The 21,532-nt window shown below is 42.8% G+C and overlaps 1 protein-coding gene across 5 annotated transcripts in view; it reads right to left on the reverse strand.

The window, feature by feature from the left end:
* CANX (calnexin) overlaps positions 1-19,677 on the reverse strand; it is a 35,052-nt gene extending 15,375 nt beyond the window's left edge. Inside the window, exons 1-7 of one of the 5 annotated variants that reach the window (XM_080804311.1) lie at positions 19,498-19,619; positions 19,163-19,204; positions 10,877-11,039; positions 2,410-2,586; positions 2,082-2,155; positions 905-963; positions 311-452 (exon numbers count right to left, since the gene is read on the reverse strand). In XM_080804311.1, coding sequence (XP_080660437.1) covers positions 311-452; positions 905-963; positions 2,082-2,155; positions 2,410-2,583 — 449 coding nt within the window. In that variant the 5' untranslated portion in view covers positions 2,584-2,586; positions 10,877-11,039; positions 19,163-19,204; positions 19,498-19,619. Of the gene's footprint in view, positions 1-310; positions 453-904; positions 964-2,081; positions 2,156-2,409; positions 2,587-2,892; positions 2,986-10,876; positions 11,040-19,162; positions 19,205-19,497 lie in introns of those variants that run through there. The other 4 variants (XM_080804310.1, XM_080804312.1, XM_080804309.1 and 1 more) reach the window with 4 other exon arrangements.
* Between the last annotated feature and the right edge of the window lie 1,855 nt (positions 19,678-21,532).

Below are 21,532 nucleotides of genomic sequence, written 5' to 3' on the forward strand. Positions count from 1 at the left end.
AACAGTCTCATACTCTACCGAGTGCTCATTTTCTTTTGCTTTTGAATGGCTGTTCAATCACCCCCAAAACCTAAGTAAAATAAAATAAAACCTTAATGCAGATTCCCACTATACACTTTTGACAAAATCCTGATCATTTGCCATCAGGAGAAAAGTAAGTCAATCTGTTTCAAAAGAATTTACTGGGCAGGAAAAAAGTATTGGATTACAGGATGCTTAAATATACTGCAAACCTGCCACTGTGACATGTAATTATTCTTATAATTTCCTAAGATCTGGGAAGTTTCTATCAAGCAAACGTTTGACTCACTGAACAATGAGAGGCTTGGTATCAAACAGAAAGGGCTTGTTCAGTTTCGCAGATATGGCATGATGCTTGGCCCGAGACATCAACACAAGCCCTTTATCACCTGGGAGCTTCGTTTCCTTCATTTCATCTACCTCCCACTTTCCTGCAAGACATCAGGAAAAGAAAAATCCACTCACTAATCATGCCTTTGAAGATCTCTTAAATGGTAACAAGCAAAACTCCAAGCCATGCACATCTATCATACTGGCAAATTTTTAACCTATTCCATTTACCTATGAGAGCTAGCCCATTAACCACACACACGTGACAAGTATTAGGATATGGTTTTTAAACCTGTAGCTTATTCACTTCATCTACACCTAGAAAGACCTTCCATTTAACACAGACAGCAGCACAGGTGACACATTACCTCTCCATTTTATGGTGTAAAGCAGTCAACAGGTCTAATCCTATGAACACACAGACAGCAAAGCTTCTAAGGGAAAAATCTTAAAATGTATACATACTATTTTCAGACCTGCCTTAAGACACACTATAGAAACCACACGTGAAGCCTCAGTCTGCTACTCTATGTAAATCAAATGGAACTCTCACCATCGTATTTGGCAATTTCATCATCAGTGTCATCCTTCTTGGCTTTGGATAAAATCCACCTGTAATTAGGACAAACCCCCATATTAAGATTTAAATGCCAGCTGGCCTGTGAAAAGAAACAATGTAAATACTAACACAAGCAGCAGCTACCAAGTCTTCTTAGCCTACTAAACCACTCTAGTACTTTCCTTTTTTTTTTTTTTTAAGATTTTGTTTATTTATTTGACAGACAGAGATCACAAATAGGCAGAGAAGCAGGCAGAGAGAAGGGGAAGCAGGCTTCCTGCTGAGCAGAGAGAGAGCCCGATGTGGGGCTCGATCCCAGGACCCTGAAATCATGACCTGAGCCGAAGGCAGAGGCTTAACCCCCTGAGCCAGCCAGGTGCCCCCACTCTAATACTTTCAACTTTTAAATCTGCCACACAGAAATACATACTATTCAACTCACAAACCTGTAAGAAAAAGTACCGAACCCATGAAATAATTCCACCTTTTTTTTTTTTTTTTTTTTAAAGATTTTTAGTTACTGAGGGGCGCCTGGGTGGCTCAGTGGGTTAAGCCGCTGCCTTCGGCTCGGGTCATGATCTCAGGGTCCTGGGATGGAGTCCCGCGTCGGGCTCTCTGCTCAGCAGGGAGCCTGCTTCCCTCTCTCCCTCTCTCTCTGCCTGCCTCTCTATCTACTGTGATCTCTCTCTGTCAAATAAATAAATAAAATCTTCAAAAAAAAAAAAAGATTTTTAGTTACTGAAAGATGTGGATGCGTGGGAGGGAGAGAGAGAGAGAATCTGAAGCAGACTATTCACGGAGCATAGAACCTGATGTGGGGCTCGACCCCATGAATGTGAAATCAGGACCTGAGCTGAAACCAAGAGTCAGACGCTTAACTGAAGTCACCAAGGCATTCCTCCACTTTCAAGACTCAAAGAGAAAAAAATTTCTCAGTTCAAAAGAACAATATTTAAGATCAAGGGGAAAAGAGAAATGGAAATTAGACCCACATATTCTAAAAAACTTTTCTAAATGGACATGTTCTAAATTCCGTCTAAATGACAAACACTGGGGACATAAAATAGTTAAGACATTTTACTATATAAAATGCTATCTGAAAAGGAATCCACTATCACATCTTATTACATGATGCTTGCCCACAAGACATTTCTCCCCAAGAAACACTTACCCTGACAGGGTTCCTCTGTCAAAAGAATCAGCAAAATACACTTCCCCTGTTGGAACCGGAGCTTTATAGGTAACCTGTGTTAAATTTAAAAATGTATCAAGAATTGCAATTTTCAGCACAATTCCCTTCTTAGCAAGATTTGCTTTCAATTATCCCAAACTTTTATAGCTGCCTCGTGATTCAATATATATAATTTATCATTGGTAACATATAAGAAAGGTTGCTATTTTAGCCAACTTTGCTTGCCCTTGGAAAAGGAGTCAAATTTACCTTCATCCTTTGACTACCTCAAGAGGTCAAACAAATAGATTCAAAGACCACTTCAAACCTTTGGAGATGGAGGAGCGCTGGTATCTGGTTTTGATTTGGAGTCTTCTACCTCTTCAATAACATCATCGAGGTCATCCTCAATATCAATCATATCATCATCGTGTCCTTCATGAGCCTGAACAATGCCAGTTCCAAGGACCAGTAACATACACAGCAACCACTTTCCTTCCATGTTCTACATATTAAAAAAAAGTAAAATCATGGAAATGTTATTGCTTCCTTTTAAATATTTTTTAAACATCACTGACCCCTCCCTTATTTAAAATTAAGGCTTTCAAATCAGAAAAAAACTTTACTGTGGCTATTTCATTCTACAGATAAAGAAAGTGAGACCAGAGAGATGAAGGGGGTTTTCCTAAAATCAGTTAAAAGACTGAATTTCACGAAAATTTCCAAATGAAACTCAAAACGATTGTCCCCATATAGAATTATCACATTGGCTACCCAGACCCAGGCTGTCAGAATGCAATTTCCAACTCACTTCTTGCATTTAACAACAGTTCGATGGGGGCGCCTGGGTGGCTCAGTGGGTTAAAGCCTCTGCCTTCGGCTCAGGTCATGATCCCAGGGTCCTGGGATAGAGCCCCGCATCGGACTCTGCTCGGCGGGGAGCCTGCTTCCCCCACCCCCGACTGCCCCTCTGCCTACTTGTAATCTCTGTCAAATAAATAAATAAATAAATAAATCTTTAAAAAAAGTTAAAAAGTTCAATGATGGACAAAAGCTTTTTTAACATATTAATTTACAATTTACAATGACATGGTAACAGAAGGGCTAAATAACCTCACATTAATGATTTAATATAGATATGGTTATTGTTCAAAGATCACCAAGTTTAGATATGGTTTTAAGTTGGTGTTTTAAGACTGAACAAAAATATTAAACCAAGGACTAGCTACTCTTATCTCTTGTTCTTTTAAACACTTAAGTGCCTTGTGTATTGTGTTAGGCTGTCATGGGTGGTAGTGGATCCTCTTTCCAAGGACCACAGATCTAAAGATATAAAAGCCGAGTCACATGGATGGACATGATTCAATAGTACGTAGTACACTTCCAGTTCTGCAAGATGAATAAGGGTTCTAGAGACGGATGGAGGGGATGACTGCACAAGAATGTGAATATAATTTATGCCACAGAACTGTACATTTAATGACGGTTAAGATAGTAAATCACCACAAACAACAAAAACTAATTTTTTAAAAAAGACAGTAAATCTTATGTGTTTTTAAGGCAACAACAAAAAAAAAGATTTAAGGAAAAAAACCTGAGCTTAACATTTTTGGTCTCTTGTTTACAATGGAGACCTTTATTTCTCAGGCAAAATCCAAAAAGAAAAAAAGAAGAAAAAAAACTGAAGGAGCTCCTTCATAAACTTCAAATGGCCCCAATTCACAACCAACACTGCCATTTTGACCGAGTTTCTAGAAAAATGTAAATCAATTTATTCTCATGCTCAGTTTAATGCCAAATTCCTTATGAACTCTCTAATCCTTTACAGTGAGTAACTCAACACAAATAACTATATTTTCATGCATCACCTAGTGGTATTTCTTTATTTATGCATCTTAGGACTGTGTTCACAGAATGAAAGAAGGTAGAGACTGGATTCCTAAATGCTTAGCATTTAGTGCGGAAAATAAAAGTGCTAAATAAAATCATTCACAACCTTCTCTAGGACTGGTTTTTAGAAAAAATTCTTTTTTTTTTTTTTTAAAGATTTTATTTATTTATTTGACAGAGAGGGACACAATGAGAGAGGGAATACAAGGAAGGGAAGCGGGAGAGAGAGAAGCAGGCTTACTGCCAAGCAGGGAGCCCAATGTGGGGCTCAATCCCAGTACCCTGGGATCACGGCCCAAGCGAAAGGCAGACACTTAGAACTGAGCCACCCAGGCGCCCCTTCAGAAAAAATTCTTTTTTTTTTTTTTTTTTTTTTTTTAAAGATTTTTATTTATCCATTTGACAGAGAGAGATCAGAAGTAGACAGAGAGGCAGGCAGAGAGAGGGACGGAAGCAGGCTCCCCGCTGAGCAGAGAGCCCGATGTGGGACTCGATCCCAGGACCCTGAGATCATGACCTGAGCCGAAGGCAGCGGCTTAACCCACTGAGCCACCCAGGCGCCCCAGAAAAAATTCTTAATGTCAACATTCTGCTTCAGTTTCTTATATACTTTAAAAACACAAGTAATCTCTCATTTATTCACTGGAGAGACCTCTGTTTTCTGGAATGACATAGCAATATTGCTATTTGATTTACAACTTGCTCTCTGAAACTAAACAGGCTGATTCAACCCTTTTATCTAAATCAATTTTATCTAATTCCCAAGTTCTTGCCCATAGAAACAATGCTATAGGGGCACCTGGGTGGCTCAGTCGGTTAAGTGTCTGACTTTGGCTCAGGTCATGATCTCAGGGTCCTAGAATGGAGGCCAGCCTCAGGCTCCAAGCTCAGTGTGGAGTCTGCATATGTCCCTCTCCCTCTGCCCCTCCACCCCACTTGTGTGCAGGTTCTTTTCTTTTTAAAGATTTTGTTCATTTTGAAAGAGAGAGTGAGAATCTCAAGCAGACTCCACACTAAGCATGGAGCCCCACACAGGGCTTTATCTCAAGACCCCTAAGATCATGACCTGAGCCGAGATCAAGAGTCAGAGTCAGACCAACCCGCTCAGATGCCCCTAAATAAATAAAAATCTTAAAAAAAAAAAAAAAAAAGAGGGGCGCCTGGGTGGCTCAGTGGGTTAAAGCCTCTGCCTTCGGCTCGGGTTATGGTCCCAGGGTCCTGGGATCGAGCCCCACATCGGGCTCTCTGCTCAGCGGGGAGCCTGCTTCCTCCTCTCTCCCTGCCTGCCTCTCTGCCTACTTGTGATCTCTGTCAAATAAATAAATAAAATCTTTTAAAAAAAAAAAAAAGAAAGAAAGAAAAGAGACAAAGCTATAAATGGTGATTAGAGTCCCAGGTATAAGCTACAAAACCAAACTAGCCACAAACACAGCTTAAACAATATATAGCTAAGACTTTTTGAAAGTAAATAAAATGTGCTAAGACTAGTAGTAATTAAAAGTACAAAAGCAATGGATTACTTAGAACTGAGTACTGGTGCTGGAACACCCGTTGTCCAAGGAAAAAAGCTAATCAGGAAGATGGTCTGGTGGGCGATATACTTGCCTTTAAAAAAGACAGGACTGATTTTTTTTTTTTCTCAATAGGTTTTAATGTGTTGATATGTTGCTGCTATAGACTGAATTAGATTCTCCCGCCCAAATTTACATGTTGAAGCCCTAATTCCCAATGTGACTGTATCTAGACACAAGACCTTTAAGAGAGGACTTAAGCTTAAGAGGTCAGAGGGTCCGTAGGGTCCTAATCCAGTGAAACTGGTACCCACGTAGGACACTAGGAGCGTTCATGCACCGAGGAGAGTCCGTGTGAGGACACAATCAGAGGGCAGTTCTCTGCAAGCAGGAGAAACGTCCTCACCAGAAACCAATCCCTATAACACCTTGATCTGGGACTTCCAGCCTCCAGAATTGAGAGAAAAATCATTTCCTATGATTTAAGCCCCTGTCGTGGTATTTTATTCAGCAGCCCAGGCTGACCAAAACAGCTCCCCTTCAGTTTTTAAGTATAATGCAGAGCTGTGTTTCTCAAACTTAAACAGCTCTCAGCATCACACAGGGGTTTGCTGAAGAAGACTGCTGGGAATCGGTCCGAGTTTCTGATGCAGTCCAGGCCTGGATTTTTACTTTTCCAACAAGTTCCAGGAATCACACTTTGAGAACCACTGCTTAGGGTTTATGAATAATCCATCTGGGCTTGGTTTTCCAGTTTATAAAGCACTTTCATACACACTGTTCACATAAATCTCCCGTGAGGTATTACTCTCATTTTATTTTATGAGTTAGGAAGCAAGACTTAGTGAAATCAAAATAACCTACTTATTATCACAACTAATAAGTGAGACTCAAAGAATTCAAATCCTGTATTTCTATTACACTAGACAGAATGCTACTATGTAGTTGCATACTGAGAAGGCATAACGAAACAGAAGACAGGAAGAAGACCAGGCAGGAGGAGCCTTTAGGAGTGATCTGGAATGGGGAGGTTCAGATAGGGTTAGTGAGGGCAGAGCGACTGCGGAATAGCTAGCCCAGGTTGTGGGCCTAGGATGGGGGGGGGTGGGAGGCATCTGTGTCGGGGAGGCAGAGTGGTCCCACTACAAGGAAAACCCTTTTCACAGAGCAGAAGGCTGGCTACCTGTCCTGTCAGGAACAACCCAGGAAGTCCCTAGGAAGCTTCAGAAAATACACTTCTCACCCACTGCCATTTCCTCTACACTCTGGGGTGCAGAACCTGGTTTTTTAGGTGAGAGAAGTGTGCAGGCATTCACCTGTTCCCTTCACGTTATCCAGAAGGCCGTGGAACCTGTGAGGCATCAGTCCTGCCAAACCACACCTCTCAGAGCTCTTACCTTAATAAGCCTTACCCTCTGCCAGCTCCACATATGCTGTATTGTTACAGTATTTGCCAATACCACCCCCCAAATGCTACAACCAATAGGTCCATTCTAGTTCCAAGAACCACTAGTAAGTCAACTTAAATGTTCCAAGTTTTGTTAGAGATTTGTCCATATTTATAAAGAATTCAACAATAAATTTTAAGGTGACCTTAATTCTCTGCTTTGTTAATGAAAATCCAACATTACTAAGACACAGAATCCCACCATCTTCTTTCAGCCCCCCTACATCGAATGGAGTCCAAAAGGTAGCACTGACTGGGTGGGTATTTACACAGGATGTTGCACTACTATGTGCAATACTATGCTTTCTAGAAGAAAACATAGGAGAAAATTTAGGTGATCTTGGGTCTCACAATAAGGTTTTACACACAACATCGAAAGCAAGATATATGGAAAGAAAAATCAGTAAGCCAGATTTTATTAAATTAAAAACTTCAACTCTGTGAAAGACTTAAGAGAATTAGACAAATCAGACAAGGAGAAAATACTTGGAAAACACGCATCTGATAACAGACTGGTTTCCAAACTGTACAAAGAACTCACACTCACCGACGAGAAAACCAACCATCCAGTTACAGAATGGACAAAAAATTCTGAAGATAGCTCACCAAAGATACGGAGATGAAAAATAAACATGAAAAGATGCTCAGTATCATCTGCCACTGGCTACTTGCAAATTAAAACAAGATACCACCATGCACATATTAGAATGGCCAAGATCCAAACACTGGCAAAGATGTGAAGCAACAGGAGCTCTCATTTATTGCTGGTGAAAATGCAAAACAGCATACCCCCTCTGGAAGACAGTGTGGCAATTTCTTACAAAACTAAACGGAGTCTTACCATTTATTCGGCAATCATGTTCCTAAGTACTTGCCCAACTGATCTGAAGGATTACATATGCACAAAACCCTCCACACCAGTGTTTCTAGCAGCTTTATCCATAACCACCCCAAACTTAGAAGGACCGAAAATATCCTTCAATAGCGGTATGAATAAACAAACTGCAATGCAATATTATTCAGCAACTCAAAGAAATGAGTTATCAAGCCACAAAAAGACTTGGATGAATTTTAAATGCATATTGCTAAGTGAAAGAAGCCAGTCCGAAAGGGAGAAATGTTGTATAATTGCAATTATATGACATTCTGGAAAAAGCAAAACTACAATACAGTAAAAAAAAATCAGTGGTCACCAGAGGTTCGGGGGAGGTGGTCAGGATGAACGCATCAGCACAGGGGGATAATTCAGGCAGTGGGACTACTCTGTAGGTTGCTAGAATTATGGATACTTAACTCTGTGCATTTGTCAAAACCCATGAAACATCACAGCGCAGAGAGTGAATCTCATTGGATGAAAATCTTAGAAAATCATTTAGGAGGTCGAGTGACCCAAGGACAGCACGTAGGATGTGACAATCTGTGTTACACATACATTAAACCACCTCACTGGAAGGGGTAGAGGGAGGATGCTGACCTACGTAACTTCGGAGTTAACTACGTAAACTAGACTGTGCAAAAGCACTTTACCAGCTGGTAAGTTTGTTTCCAGGGGTGTACAGGTTGACAATCCTGATACTGCTGTATACAGACACGGGAACTGAGCAAGTGAGTATATGGGTGGTGGAAGGTGGGAGCCACCTTTTCACTGTTGGGTGTGCACACTGACCAATAAGCAAGGGCAAGAGGCTGGAACAGCCCTATAGTAATGGGAGAGGGCTGGAGACATCGGTGTAAACTCATGCTGCAGCTAATTCACAGAGGGTTACATGTAGTAGTCTTTCTAGATATGCGCACACATGCCCATTAGTACGCACACATTTCCCTGCTGTGTCACCTGTGAGGGCCTAGGAGAAATTACACCTCAGTGGCAATAAATATACCTAGTACCAAGATCTTGATTTTTTTTTTTAAGAGTTTATTTATTTATATGACAGAGAGAGATCACAAGTAGGAAGAGAGGCAGGCAGAGAGAGAGAGGGAAGCAGGCTCCCTGCTGAGCAGAGAGCCCAATGTGGGGCTCGATCCCAGGACCCTGGGATCATGACCTGAGCCAAAGGCAGAGGCTTAACCCACTGAGCCACCCAGGCACCCCAAGATCTTGATTTTTAATACCACTTCCAATTAAAGGAAACAGGGCCCTTTAGAGAAGTGGCCAACTCTAGGATTGGGGTAGGAAATAAATAAGATGAGCCTGGAACATCTCACAGAGCCAGAGAAGTGTTCAAAAAAGAAAACAAAAATAAAATACCCATCATGATCGGGGTGGGGGGGGTGGTATGTTAAAGGAACACAAGAGTGCCCAGTGGCCAAAGTGCAACAGTATGAGTCAACAAAATAAGTGGTACTAGATAATACCCCAAGTATAAATACATCTGATACAAATATACGGGTAAAGAAAGAAATGGGGGAGGAGAGACAAATTTCCCATGCAGAAATATTCCAAATGATCTATGCAGCTACTCCTCCTTCAAGGAAGGAGAGTCTAATCCCCCACTCCTCACGTGTAGGCGGCTACACAGTGATGTCCTCCCAAGAGCACAGTATGGGAAAACCAAGAGAGAGAGAGAGAAAGAGAGAGAAACGTTTCACTGGAGAAACCTTGCAAAAGCTATCTCACCCAGGTGACCAAGGTCAACATCAACAGTGAGAGGTCATGTTGATAGTATGTACCTTTGACACAATGTGATGAAAAAAGGACTTTAACCTCTACAGTCTTCCTCCCAAAAATCCATATCCCCAGCCTAATCATGAGAAAAGCACCAACAAAATCCCAACAACAGGAGGACATTCTATAACACATCCTAACCAATAGTCCTCAAAAATGTCACAGCCATCAAAACTAAGAAAAGTCTAAAGAACGGTTGCAGCCAAGGAGAGCCTGAGGAAATCTGACTAAATGCAATGTATCCTGGAACAGAAAAGGGACAGTGAGTAAAAACAAGGGAAACCTGAATTAAAGAAAAGTTTAGTTAATATGTATGTATTAAGATTGGTTCATTAATTATAATCAAATGTTCCATACTAATTTTAAGTTGTTAACAGTAGGGGAAACTGGATGTGCATCATATAGGAATCCTCTGTGCCATCTTCATAATTTCTCTGTAAACCTAAACCTTTCCTAAAAATTAATTAAGGAAAAAAAAAAAAAAAAGGATGTTCCACAATTATGCCTCAAATGGTTGATCTCCCACCCCTTCAAAAAAATCCTGGAGCTGAAATATACCACAGCAATCTAGTCTCTCTCTCCTTTTTGCACAGGAATGAGGTCCAGAGACCGACTTGCCAAAAATCAGTTATTGGCAGAATCAGGATCAGAAGCCAAGGCTCCTGCAGCCCGGTGCAGTGCAACCTACTTGGTAATTCCACAGATGCTTTTGTCTGAAAGACACAAAGTGATTTTTCACATATTTTAACAGCTAGGAAGATTTCAGAGGGTTTTTTTTCTCCCTTTTAAAGTCTTCATTTGTCTTTACGCTGACAGAATCCTAAGCAGAGAGCACACTGTCACTTTGCTTTCTTGTTTCTAAGATTATCGATAGGAAATCTATAACAAGGAGTTCAACAACAAAGCAAGAATGCTTAATTTAGAAAACAAACAGCACACACACGCCCCTCAACTTCCCCAGAGCCACAGAGCAAGTGGTTCGTAGATTTGGAAGGTTGAGGAGTAAAAGTGCATAAAGCAATTACCTTTAAACCGAGAAACATTCTCCTGTAATAAAGAAACACTGACCACATTTGCTAAAATTCTCTTCTATTTCACAGTTCATGCCAAGATCTATCAGCTCTTTGACGGCAAGGCTTCCCACATTCCTGCACGCCATGACAGCCCCCCACCTCTGACTTTAAGTCATTATATTCTTAGAACACTTCATTTTTTTGGTCTTCTTTCAGGGGCCATCTTCTCTCCCTGTCTCTCATAATTTTTATCACTACAAGACTCTTACCTTAAACTCTACAGCAAAGCCCCTCTGAGCCAGGACGCAAATGCTGGGTGGATGAACCACCTGTAGCTAGGCTAGTCGGTGCTATGAGAGTCTCACAGTGGGCCGTTTAAATTCCTATCTTAGCCAAATTAAAATCACTACAGGCATGGACCCCCAGGAGAGCCTGCAATCAGAAAACAAAAGCACAAATATGAAAATCTTTCAATATCTATGAATCTACTGAAGTGGACAACTTGTCTCAAAAATACCCTTCAGTTATATACAAATGGGAGTTTTGTGTGGTTCTGTCTTATGATATCCTTTAAGCAAAGGCTTAGTCAGTAAAACCAGAAACTGTGGGGGCCAACTCCATATGGTCCGAGTTCTGATTTCTACTGATCCAGAACTTGATCTAAAACAAAACCTACAGGACAGTTGGGTGGCTCAGGGTTAAGCATCTGATTCTTGATTTCAGCTGGGGTTCTGATCTCAGGGTGGTGAGATCGAGGGCGGGACCAGGCTCCCCATTCAGCAGGACTCTGCTTGAGACTCTCTCCCTCTCCTTCTGCCCCTCCCCATGCTCACAAGCGAACACACTTTCTTTCAAATAAATAAATCTTTTAAAAATAAAATAATAAAAATAAAACCTACAATACCTAGGTTCTAGAGAAATCGACAGACTGCATATCCTTCAAATCCTCATCCAGTCAATCAACTGGACTTCTGATAAAAGCTGGGTGGCAGGGGCGCCTGGGTGGCTCAGTGGGTTAAAGCCTCTGCCTTCAGCTCGGGTCGTGATCCCAGGGTCCTGGGATCGAGCCCCACATCGGGCTCTCTGCTCTGCAGGGAGCCTGCTTCCCTTCCTCTCTCTCTCTGCCTGCCTCTCTGCCTACTTGTGATCTCTGTCTGTCAAATAAATAAATAAAACCTTAAAAAAAAAAAAAAAAGCTGGGTGGCAGAGTTCAAGAGTGTTTTCTGGCAATCACAGGCTCAGACTGGGAATTATATATTAAAAATGGGTTAAAGGAAAAAATGCATCTGATGCCCATCAGAAAACTTGGCTAGAGTAAAACACTAAACCAATGTTTGTTGATGGTATCCAATTCCACGAGTGCCAAGTAGGTATCAAATATGAAAAAAAAAAAAAAAAAAGTCAATCAGGAACTCAATCTGTAATATGGTGTCCATAAAGTCTGAAAACATAAGGGGAAAGGAGATTTTAAAAAATCTGGAAACAGGGACGCCTGGGTGGCTCAGTTGGTTAGGCAGCTGCCTTCGGCTTGGGTCATGATCCCAGGGTCCTGGGATCGAGTCCCACATCGGGCTCCTTGCTCAGCAGGGAGCCTGCTTCTCCCTCTGCCTCTGCCTGCCTCTCTGTCTGCCTGTGCTCACTCTCTCTGACAAATTAATAAATAAAATCTTTTTAAAAAAACATCTGGAAACATAAAAATGTTTTACTGATTAAAAGTGACCTTGATGACATTATGTATACTTGCCTGTGTTTTCAGACTTCATGAATATACTGTAGTAGTAGTTCTACAAATCAATTTTGGGGGTTTTTGGGGTCAGTATCAAAATAAACTCCTAATACTATAACCTTATCTTTTCTTTACCTAACTTGCAAAAAATGCACAGGTTAGTACCACTTAAGACTCATGCTAGTATTCTCTTTCTACAAAAACAATGCCAAAAAAGCAACAATTTCAAAAATGAATTCCCAACATGATAAAACTGCATAGAACTGCATACACACACAAGCGCAAGTAAATCCTGGTAAACTCTAAGTAAGGTCTGTAGATTGTACCAATGTCAATTTCCTGGATTTGAGATTGAACTATAGTTATGTAAGAAGCTACCACTCAGGGGATGCCTGGGTGGCTCAGTCAGTTAGGTGTCTGACCCTGGATTTTGGTTCAGGTCTTGATCTCAGGGTTGTGAGTTCAAGCCCAGCACTGGGCTCCACCCTGGGCATGGAACCTACTTCCAAAAAAAAAAAAAAAAAGATGCTATCACTGGGGGAAGTTGCATGATGGTTGCCAGAGACTGCTCTGTACTATTTTTGCAACTTCTTACAGGTCTATAATTAGCTCAAAATTAAATGGTCTTTTTAAAAATATTTTTATTTCTTTATTTGACAGAGTGATAGAGAGCAGAAGTAGGTAGAGCAGCAGGCAGAGGGAGAGGGAGAGGGAGAAGCAGGCTCCCCACTGAGCAGGGAGGCCGATGTGGGGTTTGATCCCACGGCCCTGGGATCATGACCCGAGCTGAAGGCAGACACTTAACTGACTGAGCCACCCAGGTGCCCCTGAAATTAAATGTTTTAAATGACGTATACTGGATCAACAAAGATGGCACTTCAGACTTGAGCAAAGTTGTCCAGAAACCAGCTTTAAACTGACCTCCTTCTGTAAAGCATAAAATTATAAAGGAAGACTCAGAAAAATGAGCTGGATTAGAAATCTGAACTTGAAAAGGTCAAGTCTTTCTCTTTTCCTTCCAGTTAACGGTTTTGTTTTTGGTAATTAAATGTAATTATCTACCTATATCCATGCCAGAGTATCTCCACCCTCTGGGTTCACATGGACAAACATACACTTTCATACTATACACTTATAATATACATGACTTCTGGCTTGCTTCCCAATTTCCCAAGGACAGAGTGGTAAGTCCAGCTCTCAAAATCTCAGGGACAGGAGTCTTCAAGAGCACCTAATCTACTCACTTTTAATACTGCAGTCCACACTTTTTAACTTATACAAGACTGAATTTTGACTTCTAGAGTTGGAAATTTCCTATCTTAAAATGGACGATTCAGAAAAGTAATTCCTGATAACCCAAGGCAGTACGGCACATGTGGTTGGTATAACCCAGAGAAGCCTGAGACTCCCCTGCTCCTCCCTATGGCCCTGCTCAGCTTACTGAACTCCCAGGAGTCTTCTTTCCCTGTTTTACAGCTGCGGGTAATAGTACTACTGGCGGGAAGGCCTGCTGTGAAAATAGAAAAAGATAATACAAAGTCTATCGGAGTCCAGGACTTTATAGGTAGGTATAAGCAAATAGTTCGTTCTTTGATGCACAATTAGTACGACCAATTGAATTAGTTCAATTCTCATACAAGACCCACAGGTCTAATACACCTGCCTCTTCCTCCAACGTTTTTCAGCAAAGCTGAATAATTTTGCATGGCCAGAAAAACTTGCTTTCCTCCAACCACACTGTATGATTTCTTAACTCTTCCTTGCAATGGTGTCTCTACAATTTCAGCATTTGTAGACAGAAATGTCCATGTTTATCCGTGACTTTTTTCCTGCTTTGTCACTGATTATTTCTGTTCATGAATTCTCCAAAATTCAATTTATTTCTTGGTTAACTGTAATTCTGTTCTCAGCATTCTGAAAAAAGACAATCCCAACTATTTTACTATATACATTTAATAACACAGGAGACTTCACCTGAACATGTAATATCTGATTTAAAAGAAACAGACAATTCTGCATTGAATTTCAGCAAACTCAGATAACCACTTAGATCAACTTTAGGAATGGGCAAACTAAAGAAATAGTAAATTTGTACCCTGTAAGGCACAAAACTTTATTCTCAATAACAGTCTGTGTAGAAAAAAAGGTATTTAAAACAAATGGAGCCTCATTTTTTGAGTTTATTAAATTTAAAATTTCTGTATTTTACCTTTTAAAGTCTATTTTTTCATAGGAAATATTGGTCTGGGGCACCTGGCTGCTAAGTCAGTAGAGCATGCGACTCTTGATCACGGGTCATGAGTTCAAGCTCCATGCTGGGCATAGAGCTTACGTTTAAAAAAATACATATATGTGTGTGTGTGTGTGTGTATACATATTTTTTTTTTTGGTGTATGGGGGAAAGAAGTAGGGATAGGGTGGCTGGGTTATGGACATTGGGGAGGGTATGTGCTATGGTTGAGTGCTGTGAAGTGTGTAAGCCTGATGATTCACAGACCTGTACCCCTGGGGCTCATAATACATTATATGTTAATAAAAAAATTTATTATTAAAAAATTATATATATATAGGTGTATGATTTTCTTTTCTCGTGAAGTCTTTGTCTCGTTTTGGTATTTAGGGAATATTGACCTTACTAAATGGGTTGAGAAGTATTCTCTCTCTCCTATTTTTCAGAGGAGTTTGTGGAAGGATTGGTATTAATTCCTCCCTAGGTTTCTGAATGAATTTACCAATAAAGGCATTTGGTTGTGGGCTTTTATTTGTGGGACTTTGTTTCTTAAAAGAAGTTAGGAAATTTCAACCCTAATTCCTGTAATCCATCTGAAATTAGAAAGAGGAACAGAAGAAATACCCAGGAAGGGATTATTTGTCACTTCATCAAGCGGAAGAAGTTCTTTCTATTCCCAGTTTATTATTTTTTTAAATAAAGATTTTATTTACTTGAGAGAGAATGAGAGAGAGAGAGAGAGAGCATGAGACAGGGGAGGGCCAGAGGGAGAAGCTGACTCCCACTAAGCAGGGAGCCCAATGCGGGACTCGATCCGGGGACTCCAGGATCATGACCTGAGCTGAAGGCAGTTGCTTAACCAACTGAGCCACCCACGTTCCCCAGTTTATTTTTATCATGAATGGGAGCATTTTGTCAAAAGCTTTTTTCTGTGTCTATGAGATGTGGTTTTTGTCCTTTATTAATGTAGAGTGTTACATTCATTATTGTATGCTGAACCAACCTTGCATTCCTGAGATAAATCCCAGTTGGTCATGGCGTATAGTCCTTTTTATATGTTGCTGGATTCTACTTGCTATCATTTTGAGGGTTTTTGCATCTATTTTCATAAAAAAGATACAGATCTACAGTTTTCTTGTGAAGTCTCTGGTTTTGGTATCAGTATAATACTGGCCTCATAGAATGAGTGGGAAGTGTGCTCTCTTCTATTTTTGGAAGAGTCTGTGAATGACTGATGTTAATTCTTGTTTAAGTATTTGGTAGATTTAACCAGTAAAGCCATTTGGTTCTGGGCTTTTCTTTGTGGGACTTGTCTCTTAAAAGAAGTTAAGCTATTTGAAATAATTCCTTTAATCCATGAGAAATTAGAAAGAGGAACAGAAGAAATGACCTACCTAATGTTCTTGGTTGTTCAAAAAAACAAAACAAAAAAACAAAAAAAATTGATTTTTTAAGGCAGCATATAAGAAATGAGGCAGACTTTCTTTCATGCAGGTTATCAACTCATCTATTAATACACCCTTTCAAAATGCTGGTCTTATGGGGTTTAAATATCTCAGGTTGTCTAATTTAATCCCTACAAGAACCCCAGGAGGTTTGATCACCCTCAGCTGACACAGGAGAAAACTAAAGCTAAGAAAAATTACAGAAACTGTCCAAGGTCACAGTCAGACACACAGCAGTGTTTGTGAGCAGGTACTCAGAAGTCACAATCCCTTCTGGACTATCCAATAACTTGGTACAGCGAGTGAACTGCTAACTTTGGGGCCTCAGTTTCTTCATCTCTTAAATGAGAATAAGAACACTATATACTTCTTAGGGTCGTTGTATAAACAAAACACACATGCCTGGCTTGCAGTATATATGCACAACCCTAGCAGGGATTTCTACTATTACTACGTATGGCCTAGTGATACCACGTAAGTTTTAATGGTTCTAAAACTCGAAGTTTTAAGGCAAGCCAAGAAATTTTAAGTCTTCGATTGGAAAGGATCCAGTTAAAAGGGATTTGATTCCAGTCACTGATGAACCAATTTACTACTCTATACCTTCTGACTGTATTACACATGCATCTAGTCAAAAAGTAAAAGCATGGGGGGAGGACCTACATAAAACATGATCTTTATTGTGAATGCTTATCCATTTAAAAATATATCTATATGGGGTGCCTGGGTGGTTCAGTCAGTTAAATGTCAGCCTTTGGCTCAGGTCATAATCCCAGGGTCCTGGAATGGAGTCCCACATCTAGCTCCCTGGGGAGTCCGCTTCTCCCTCTACCCTTCAACCCTGCTCGTGATCACTCTCACATAAAATCTTAAAAAAATACACACACACACACACACATATATATGTACCTTGTTTAGAGTTTTGAATTTTGTTTTTCATTGATGGGAACATAATTGGTTTCTCCATACCACCACTTTCTTTTTTCCTAATAACCTAAGTAGGTTTAACATGTGAATACTCAAAACACATTGCTGAAGATCCTCTAAATTCTTTTTTTTTTTTCAAGATTTTATTTATTTATTTGACAGAGAGAGACACAGAGAGGGAGCACAAGCAGGGGGAGCGGCAGGCAGAGGGAGAAGCAGGCTTCCCACTAAGCAGGGAGCCCAATGGGGGCCTCGATCCCAGGACCCTGGTATCAGGACCCAAACCATAGACCACTGCCTAACAACTGAGCCACCCAGGCGCCCGAGCCTCTAAATTCTTAAAAAACAAAACAAAACATAACAAAACCCCCAAAATTCTCCAAATCGGTTTCACAGCTCAAAGTTAAGCTTAATTTACAAGTACATCTGTTGCAGTTAAAAAATCGACCAACCAGCAGCACTTTCCCAATGAAGTTCTACAGTAAGCTATATAGGTTACAACTATGTGCAGACCCTTTTATTTTTCCTAGGAGTTGTTATGGTCTGCCAGTTCTTCTGCCAGGAGTGTAGCACACTATTCAAAGCAGTTCCCTGTTCACCATCTTATTTGTCCCACCCAGTAAACCACCCCCCCCCCCAAATGGTGAGGCAGCCAGGAGACTTCCCATTTCTACCTTGAAGATGGGGAAACCAAGGTGGTTCCTAAGTTAGTTACTTACCATGCTGAGTCTGGAATTCAAGACTCTGCCTTCTGCTTACCAACCGTCACTTCATGCCTGAAGCTATCTTGCAGGGCAAAGTGTACTCTCGTGAAAGGATGCAACAGCATGATTGCTAAAACGGCAGCAAAAGCTTCTGCCCAACCGTTTACCTCTCATGGTTCTTGGAAGATAATGTCAGCTGAACTGCCTGACCAATTAAGATAGTTAGGTGGAGCGGGATGCTAACACCCATTTTCAGATAGGTCAGAAAATCTGCCAGTTGTGGGACTCATTCACTCCAATACACCGTTCACTCCAGCCTTCTCGTGATCCATTTACCAGGCCTGCTGGCTTGTGCACTCTGGCTGGTGCGAAGAACTCCCACACAGTGCTTTACCTCTGTTCCAAGTCTGCTCTGAGTATAATTACAGCAAGTGTACAACATGGCAGTGACTCTATTCATGACCCGCGAACGATGTGGGGAAAGCTAAGATACAATAGGACCTCAAAACTCAACTCCTCTCTTAAAGACAGAAGTCTACTCATTACAAAATTAAACAAAATATTCCGTTTCCTCAATCAGAGGTAAAGAGACTTAAGCGTGGCTCACCTTTGTCCTCGCAAGCTTTTAATATTCAGCTCAGTTTAACTTCCCTCAACCAGCATTCACATGTGCCATTCCCAGCAGCCGACCCACTAGATCCAGTTCTCCCTCCCGTTACTATAAACGTAGCTTCAGCCAGAAACCAACACTGCACTGTACGTTAATTAAAGTTTGAACTGAAAATAAAGACGTGAATGTGACTTCAGATACTGGGAAACAGGACCTAATTTGAAACGCAGCATGGGAGTGCAGTGGACCAAATGAATTGGGATTATAGCAACACTGCAATCATTATTCGTCTAACACTATCTGTCAGACTTCCCGACCTTACTGTACACCCAATTTAATTCTAACAACAACTTCATCAGGTATTATCACGTCCCTTACTTGTGGAGAACTAGGACGCAAACGGTAAGTGAACTGCCTAAGTTCACACAACAAATGGTCCAAAGGGCTCGAACCAGGGCCGTTATACCCTCAACCCCTCCACCAAAACTGCCCTGCCCTCAGCTATAATGCCAAACGTGATCATAAAATTAATGGCATGACCTTGGGCCAGTCATTTCATAGCTCTGGGTCTCCCGTTTCCTCCACCATAAAGCGCCATGCCCTCGGTGAGCTTTTGGGTGCTTTCCTGCTTTTTAATAACGTCCCCTGAATTTTCGACTGGATCCCTCCCCACCCCCAAACAGGTGTAAATGTTAAGACTGAAGTTTTTCAACCAAGGCGTGTTCTAGCACATTCTCCGCTCTTCGGGGGTGCTAGGGTTCAGTCTTCGCTTCGCGGGTTTATCTTCCCCTACCGAACCTGTAAGGCTAATCCCAGACGTTCCCTCCCGGTCTGAGATCCCCTTCTCCCACTGCTAGGAGTACCGACTAGGCCCGATCCCACTCCAGACCTTTCCCCGCTGACTCCGACCCACCTCGCGGCTTCCCAGGTAGCCAGTAAAAGGCCTCAGAAAGCCCTAGAAGCAAAGCCATAGGAAGAAGTTAGCCACCCAGAGGTCAAGGGAGCCTCTAGGGCACCTGCCACGCCTCCCGCCCCCGGCGGCGCGGCCAGGGCCTGGCTCCCCACACCGAGCAGCCCAGGTTCGGGCCTCGTCCCTCACCGCCGGCGCGTCTGCTGGGGCCTGGGCCCTCAAACCCAGCCCGACCCCCTCGGCCCCGGCCACGCCCGGCCCTTCGGCCGCCGCGCCCCGCACCCAGGCCCCCCGAGGTCCTCACAGGCCCGAGGACACGCGTGGGCCTCCTGCCTCACCTCGAGTTTTACGGGGACCGCCGGCGGTGCCAGCGCCTCCACCCGCCCGCACACCTGGCCCCGCGCTGCAGTGGAGACAGCGGCAGAGGCGGCCCGATCGTCACGTGCCGCAGAACCAAGAGGCCTCGGCTACCGCCGCTGCCGCGCGAGCGAGCCCCACCGCACGAAGCCCAGCCCTGCGTCCGCCCCTCGCTCCTCAGTAGCTAGGGCCGGCGCCAAGTCCCGCCCCCCCGCACAAGCTCCGGTCTTTGGTTGGCCGGTGTGGTCATCGCTCTATGCACCTTCCCATACGCCCCCTAGGGCTATTCTTCGTGGAGTGTGAGGATTGGCTGGGAATGAGGCAGGAAGTGGCTGTTGATTGGGCGGGAGGGAAGGAGGTGGGCCGCCCCGGAATCGGGAACCTCGGGCGCGCGCGCCCTGGGGCGGGGCTGGCCCGGCCGGCGTTCCGGCGCCCGGTTGCCCTGGTGCCTTAGTGGGCCCGCTGCCCGGCCTTTCATCCCCAGCTGTTCGGTTCTTACGCCGCCGGGGCCTGGACCTGGCCCCCGGGATGGGCATCCCGCTCCCTTGTCTTAGGGGCAAATGGCAGCCGGCAGACGGGGTGGGAGCTCCTCTGGGCCATCGGGAGGGGCCGGTTCCCCGAGGCGGCATGTGCGGGCCCGGGACGGAACCCGGCGCGGGCTCCCCTGGCCTGGCCTGGAGTTGACTGCGCAGCGCTGTGTATGTAACCGGGCGCCACCGTTCCTGCAGAGTCATCTCTCTGGGCGCAGCAGCCTGCCGCCGCCTTACCCAGCACAGAGTCCAGAATGCTATAACCCAAGGTTATTTCCTTTTTCAGTTTGGTTTGTCTCCTTGAATAGGATTACACGTAAGGGCCTGGAGACAGACTGACGGCGTTCGGGGAAAAGGATGGGAAGATGTCAGACACATCTTCAGTTTTAATATGCTGAGAACCTCAGAAAATGGTTTCTCTCCGCCTTTATAGGTCCTGGTCTTGGTCTTCCGTTTGTTTGGAGACCCAAAGGCTGAATCTTAAGATGGAAAAACTAGAATCAGCAGGTTAAGAATCAGCCACGGTTAAGTCTCTTTACCTCTGATTTAGGAAACGGAATATCCTATCCTAGGAACCAGTATTATTCCCTCCTGGCTCTTGTGAGGACAAAAGAGGAGGCAGAGTTTGATGTTTGCCTGAGTTTAGTATTCTCCAGTTCAACCCCCAGATCTATGTAAGAGAATTTTACTTACGATATTCCTTATGACACGTGTTCCAAACAATGAGCTTAAAATGTAGTTATAGGAACTGTATGTGAGCAAAAGAGCTACTCCAGTAAAGGAGCTAAAAAGTAAAGAGAAGGGAAGGGTGGCTCAGTTGTTAAGAGTTTGCCTTCCGCTCAGGTCATGATCTCACTCGCTGCTCAGCAGTGAGTCTGCTTCTCCCTCTCTCTCTCTGATCTCTCTTGCTCTCTCAAATAAATAAAAATCTTTAAAAAAAAATTTTTTTTTTTGAAGAAAGAGAAGGTAATGTAGCTTTTAAGTTGGAACTGCTTTCATCTAGAATGGACAGGGAAAGAAGACTTGAGCTGGACCTGGTAAGGTATGCAGGATTTCTGTAGATGGAGAGTTGGAAGAGAGTTGAAGTCTTCCTTAGATGAGGCAACAGCATATGCGAACACAGGAAAATGGGTAGTGTGTGTTTAGGCTGGAGTGGGTTTTTTTGTTTGTTTGTTTTGTTTTTTAGATTATTTATTTATTTTATATTTACTTATTTGACAGAGATCACAAGTTGGCAGAGAGGCAAGCAGAGAGAGGGGGGAAGCAGGCTCCCTGCTGAGCAGAGAGCCTGATGTGGGGCTCGATCCCAGGACCCTGAGATCATGACCTGAGCCAAAAGCAGAGGCTTTAACTGACTGAGCCACCCAGGCGCCCCTAGGCTGGAGTGTTTTAAAAGATTTTATTTCCTTGGCTGGAGAAAGGTGTTTAAGAAAGCAATGGGATGTCAGCTCTAGGATTGGGTTAAGGGCTAGCCCTTGAAGGCCTA

Source organism: Martes martes (genome assembly GCF_963455335.1).
Source record: "Martes martes genome assembly, chromosome: 5".
NCBI classification, from domain to species: Eukaryota; Metazoa; Chordata; class Mammalia; order Carnivora; family Mustelidae; genus Martes; species Martes martes.